This window comes from Triticum dicoccoides, chromosome 3B (genome assembly GCF_002162155.2).
Source record: "Triticum dicoccoides isolate Atlit2015 ecotype Zavitan chromosome 3B, WEW_v2.0, whole genome shotgun sequence".
Classification (NCBI taxonomy): Eukaryota; Viridiplantae; Streptophyta; class Magnoliopsida; order Poales; family Poaceae; genus Triticum; species Triticum dicoccoides.
In genome coordinates, this window is record NC_041385.1 from 148,831,300 (window position 1) to 148,837,256 (window position 5,957).

General features: G+C 48.8%; 1 protein-coding gene across 1 annotated transcript in view; it reads left to right on the forward strand.

Annotated features, from left to right (window-relative positions):
- LOC119279414 (putative ankyrin repeat protein RF_0381) overlaps positions 1-4,354 on the forward strand; it is a 32,008-nt gene extending 27,654 nt beyond the window's left edge. The window contains exons 4-8 of the mRNA XM_037560654.1: positions 2,278-2,409; positions 2,545-2,684; positions 3,117-3,203; positions 3,313-3,441; positions 4,193-4,354. Of these exons, the coding sequence (XP_037416551.1) occupies positions 2,278-2,409; positions 2,545-2,684; positions 3,117-3,203; positions 3,313-3,441; positions 4,193-4,354 (650 nt within the window). The remainder of the gene's footprint in view (positions 1-2,277; positions 2,410-2,544; positions 2,685-3,116; positions 3,204-3,312; positions 3,442-4,192) is intronic.
- The last annotated feature ends 1,603 nt before the right edge of the window (positions 4,355-5,957 follow it).

Genomic DNA, 5,957 nt, shown 5'->3' on the forward strand with positions numbered 1-5,957 from the left:
CCGGTGGTTTCGGTATGGGTGGAGGGGACCCTCGGCCGTACGTCTCTCCGTCGCATCCGCCAAAGCTGCTCACTTTTTTTCCACGGGCCACAGTGACCATGCAGGACACGCACGCCAAAATTTGTCATGTTCCGACGCTGTACGGATTTTCAATAATTTTCCGCATCGAAAACCCTAAAGCACTACCCGGACGTGACGCAACGTGCGTTCGTAGTCCGATTTTGTTCATCTCTGGCATGCGGTCACCGGTGGGTCCCCACACGCGCTGCCAAAAGTTGGGTACATTCCGGCAAACCAAACTAGCACTTGTTGTGCAACCCGGTGGTTTCGGTGCGAAAAGGTGTGTACCGAACACCTTTCTTCCTGTAACTTACAAACATGCCCAATTTTTTTTATTGAATTGTATCTACATGGGAATCATGCGTGCCAATTTTATGTGCATTTTTGGTCTGTTTGCATTTTCTATGGTTTTTGGCTTCGACAGTCCTAAAACACTATTTTTAATTTAAAATTATTTCATACTCATTTTTTAATTTTTTTTACAAATGCCTTCTTCTAATTTCTTTTTTTCTTTTTTCTTTTTTCCTCTCTTCATCCTTTTTTATATAATCTTTCAATTATACCGGTAAACTATTTAATTTTAATTTCTTTCGGGTAACTTTTCTTTTATAAAATGATTCACTTTTTTCCATAATATTTCATACTAATTTTCATCACTCCAACATAACGATAAACGATAGTTCATTCAACATAACGACGGTTCATTTTACATTAAAACATACAAAACTTAATTAAATAGGACTTAATTAAACTTAATTAAACATAACGACCTAATTTAAACCTAATCTACTCGTCGTCGTCGGAGGCGGCGAGGTCCACGATCTCGCCCGCACCGACGTCACCGTCGTCGTCACCGTATCCGTCGTCGCTGCTCTTGCCGCCGTCGTCCCAGTAGCCGTCATCGTCCTCCTCCGGAGCCACCTGCGGCTGCACCGCTTCGATGGCCGCCTCTGCGTCGAGTGCGGCCTGCAGCTCTGCGGCCTCTGCTGCCGCCGCCATAGCCGCCGGCGCGTCGAGTGTGGCCTGCAGCTTGGCAGCCTCTCTCGCCTCCGCGGCTGCCGCCGCCGCTTCTTCCTGCGACGCCCGCAGTGCGATGAGATAGTCGGGGCAATCTTTGGGGTCACCGTCCTCACGCAGTGCAAACTGCTCCGGTGGGATCTCGACGACGGGAGGGGAGGTGGGCCGGGCGATGGCGGGAACCGGACGGCGGGACGAGCTCGGAGACGGCGCGACCGCCGGAGGGGGCCGGCGGGGCCGGCGCAGGGCGGAAGACGAGCCACGCGCGGCAGACGACGAGCCTCCCGGGCCCAACGATGAGCCGCCGGTCCACATATCCCGACGATCCTGCGCGATGACGACCCAGAAGTTCTTGCCCTTCCACAATCTCGTGCGGCCAACGATGTTCCACCGGCCACCCTCGTGTTGGCGGAGCTCGACCGGCATCGCGCCGGGCCCCCTCGTCGGGTACCCATCGGCGGTGATGTGGAACACGCGAGGCAGATGGCAGCCCGGCGGCACCATCAGCCCGAGACAGATGAGCTCGTCTGTCTCCGGCGTGCCCAGGCTCGTCGACCACGAGCTACCGCCACCGTCGCCGTCGGACGCCATGGAGGCCGCCGGGAATGGGAGCTCGTTGGCGGTGGAGCGCGTCGGTGGGTGGGGTGAGCTGGTCGAGGCGCGTCGAGTGGACTGGGGGGAGGCAGATGGGGCGACGAGCGGTGTTTTAAAGGCAGGCATCGGTGGGTGGGGGAGGCCGTCCGGTAGGTGACCGACGCCCGGCGTAACGCCGGCATTAATGGCGCATCAGGCCGTCCGCCACGTCGAGAACCGCCCTTGACCGACGCTTAGATGGCACGCAACCGCCCGTCCCCACACGTCGCGTCGTCTTTTTTTTCATCCAGCCGACGCCACGTCGCCACGAGTACGTCGCTCGACAGGTCACGTCGTTTTTTTCTTTGGTCGTCGTCGTATGTACACGGACGGACGCGTGTACGGGGTAGTCGATGTAGAGCACCCGTCGCGCAGGTACAGCCCCGTCGCGCGGGCGGGTACATCCCAGTCGCGCGGGAGGCGGCTTTTTATGTGCTGGGACGATCCTACCCTTTTTAATGAAGGTGTACGGAGCGATCTTAGCCGTTGTTGTGTTTAGGGGGGTTGTACCGAAGAAGAAGTGGTATGAGATGTACGATTATGCTAACAATGTGCCTTTTGTTACAGGTGTGACTCCATTTATGGTGTCTGCTCAGTCTGGTGATGTTGCTACTGTCAAGTATTTTCTTGATCATGGTGGTGATCTTGTGAAAGCAGATGACAAAGGGTGCACAGTTCTCCACCATGCTGTGGGTATAGGTACTCCCCATGTCACACACCCTCACACTTAATTTCTGCAATCTAGTCATTGTACTGGTAATTATTTACTCTACTCCAGTCATTTGTTCAATGCATGTGCCCACATGACTTATGGAATCATCTCGTTCACCACAGGATGCTGCAAGGTTACAGAGTTCCTCCTGTCAAAAGGAGTGCCTATTGACATAGATTGTGGCCATGGAACACCACTCTTTTGGGCTGCTAATAATGAGCAGGATAAGACAGTTAAGATTTTGCTAGAGCACCATGCAAATGTATATGGCCTCTGGTATTTCTTATTTCTCTTGATTCATAGTTAATTTCGACGGGAAGTTTTAAGTTTGTGCAGAGTTATATGACGTGGACAAATATGTCTTAACCTGGGTCTGCTTTGGTTGCTCGGATTGATACATACTTAGATGCCGCAGTACATAATCATTTTATTAGGGACACTCAATTGAGATTTTGAAATGTGATTCATTTAATGGAGCAACCCATTCCAATCCTCCAACAAATAAAGCATGCTAGGTCAGAATGGCGATTGGGCCTACTTACCATCTGATCTCTTCAACCACCGGACACACACCAGTTGATTATATGATGACATGCTTTTTGATAGTCATATCCTTGTTCATCTCAAACCTAACTACTGAATTTATCATAACACCTGTGCTTCTTATCTTAATACAACAATGCTCTGCTTTCAGCCTAACATCATTATCAATGGTACTACCAGTCCCCTTATGAGTGCTCTTGTTTACCGTTCATTGAAGTGCATGAAGCTACTCATTAAGGTGAGTATTCTCTGGATTATTTTTCCATGCAATGTTGTGATTTGCTTACTCTACGATCTCTACATGGAGATATCACCATGAACATAATTTTGCACAATTCTTTTCACAGGCTGGTGCTGATGTCAATTGCAATGGTTCCATGTTGACTCCTTTGTTGCTTGCTACGATGCATGGAGGTTATACCAACTTCATTAAGCTCCTATTAAAGTCTGGAGCAGATCCTAATATTCCCAATGATGTATGTGCTTTTATATATTTTGTTGATATTTGCTGGCCTGGTATGCAGAATTTCACTATATTCTGTTAAGCTTAGAGTGGTACTATTATTCAGCTCTTCTAAATTTGTTTGATCATTTTCATGCCAACAATTTAACTATTATATTTCTAGAAGTGAATAAAAATGTCTTTACTGTTTCTGTGTCCACAATCTATGACAATTAATAGTGACATCATGTCAAAAATCATTATGTCCTCAGCCAAGAGTGAACAGACGAACGTACCTTCAGTATTGTCTTCTATTTTTCATTCTTGAGCAATGCTTATTGAGATAGGGGTCTGTTAAAAGAAAAAAATACCGTTGCAACACACGGGCATGTTTGCTAGTACAAATCAAACAAAATTGGACCCCAGAAGCAGGATGAACTACATTAGCTAATATATGGTGGAAAGTAGCACTATGAACAGTAATATTCAGATCATCAGTCCACATAAGCCAGAGACCTCCCGAAGCACCTCTAGAGGGAACTACAAGGACATTAGTAACATCAAACCTAATAACAAGATAAACAGAACAAACTTTGGAAGACTTAATTTCTGAGACAAAAGTTACCTCTGCTTTAGTGGAACGGATCAAGTTGGCCAAGAAGAGCACACGATCATTGCCGAGGCCCCGGCCCATACCTCTGGCAATTCCAAGCAATGGCCCTCATGGCGCCCGCGCCATGCACCGCTGCCCAATTTATAATCATAGACTCTTCCAACTGATACAGATTATCACTGCTGCAAGTGGAGCACGACTCACCCTGTTGTTGAACATGGCGGGGATTAAAAGCAGGAGCCTGAACGCGGAGCTGCATCTTCCCGGCTGTAGCGAGGTCATTAGTTGGGGCGATGGGGAAATCAGGGCGAACTCCATCAGCTTGGATCCATAGCAGCGGTGGCGGATCACCAACCTTTAACTCACGAGACAAGGGACCGGGTGAATGTTCGGGGAGTGACAGGCGGTCGCTCCCCGGATAAATTCTCGTGGGAGGAGGTTATTTAGTTCGGTGGTATTCCGGACCAGGCGTCTGAGGGCCGACGGCTGAGTTGTCGGCTTCAGGGCCGTCCGGAGGTGGACGACATGCAGCAGCGCTGTGCCGTGAGGGCGGCAAAGCTTCGTGACGTTCAGGTCACTACTGGTATGTCCGTGAATACTTCCAATACTATCTTGCATTTTTCGAATGATGAGATTGTTGATAAGGCAAACCAATTAGGAATTTCATTTGGTAGTAATGAGGGTGAAGTGTCTAATTCCGTAAATGATTTGCTTGATCTAGAAGCCGAGAGGGCTTTAGAAATGATTCGTAACTTAGCCGCGGTCAAACCCATGAACGATTCTGAGATTGATGCTTTGGGAGTTCGGATGCTCGATAAATTTTGTGATGATCTCGCACCGCCCCTCCAGGAGCCGGAGGAGGAGGATGAGAATGTCGGCGTGGAGGTAGATAGATCCCCAGGTGCGGGGAGTGTGGACCGGGTGGGCACGCGGACCAGCCCTAAGCGCAAGTGGAAGCGTAAGATTTACCCGATGTCCGCGGTCCGTAGGAGTGCTAGGATCCGCACGGCCAAAAAATTCCATGATGAGATATGAGAGGAATCTTTTGGAATAGCAGAGGTCTTAAAGACTTGGCTAAAAGGAGGTTCCTTGCAGAAGCATCCATCGAGCATAGATTGGACTTTATTGCATTGTCGGAAACGGGCAGAGCAAATTTTTCACCACAATTTCTCAATACTTTGTCGGGGGGTATTGAGTTTGACTGGCATTGTCTTCCACCGAGAGGAAGGTCGGGTGGAATCTTACTTGGTGTTAGATGTGACTCTCTCGAAGTTCGAAGTGTGATCATGGGAGATTTTATTGTTAAGTTTAGGGTGCGGCCCAAAGCTGATGGTTTCAACTGGGCTTTGGTGGCGGTGTATGGTGCCGTGCAGGCAGAACTCAAACCGGATTTTTCGCCGATCTCGTTAGAGTCTGCGGGTCTGAGCAACTTCCAATTTTGGTTGGGGGAGACTTTAACATTATTAGAAGAAGTGATGAAAAGAATAATGACAATTTCGATGGGAGATGGTCATTCATGTTTAACACTATTATTGAAAGCTTGGATTTGAGAGAGATTAAGCTTTTAGGTAGGAAGTTCACATGGGCTAACGCGTTGCCAAATCCAACTTTCGAGAAGTTGGATCAGGTTCTCACTAGTAGAAAAAGGGTCAAATGTGAGACACATTAGTTCCGGTTTGTAACAGAACCGGCACTAATGTGTCCATTAGTGCCGGTTCCAACGGCTAGGCGGGAGGAGCACTTTAGTACCGGTTCGTGGCGAACCTTTAGCACCGGTTCATGCCACGAACCGGTACTAAAGAAAGTGGTGGCAGGATGTTGTCAGAGTGGGGCCCTTCCAGCACCTTTAGTACCGGTTCGTGGCACGAACCGGTACTAAAGGTCGTCCTATATAAACCCTTCGTCCACCCGCACTCTGTTCTTCCCCCTTTCCCCTC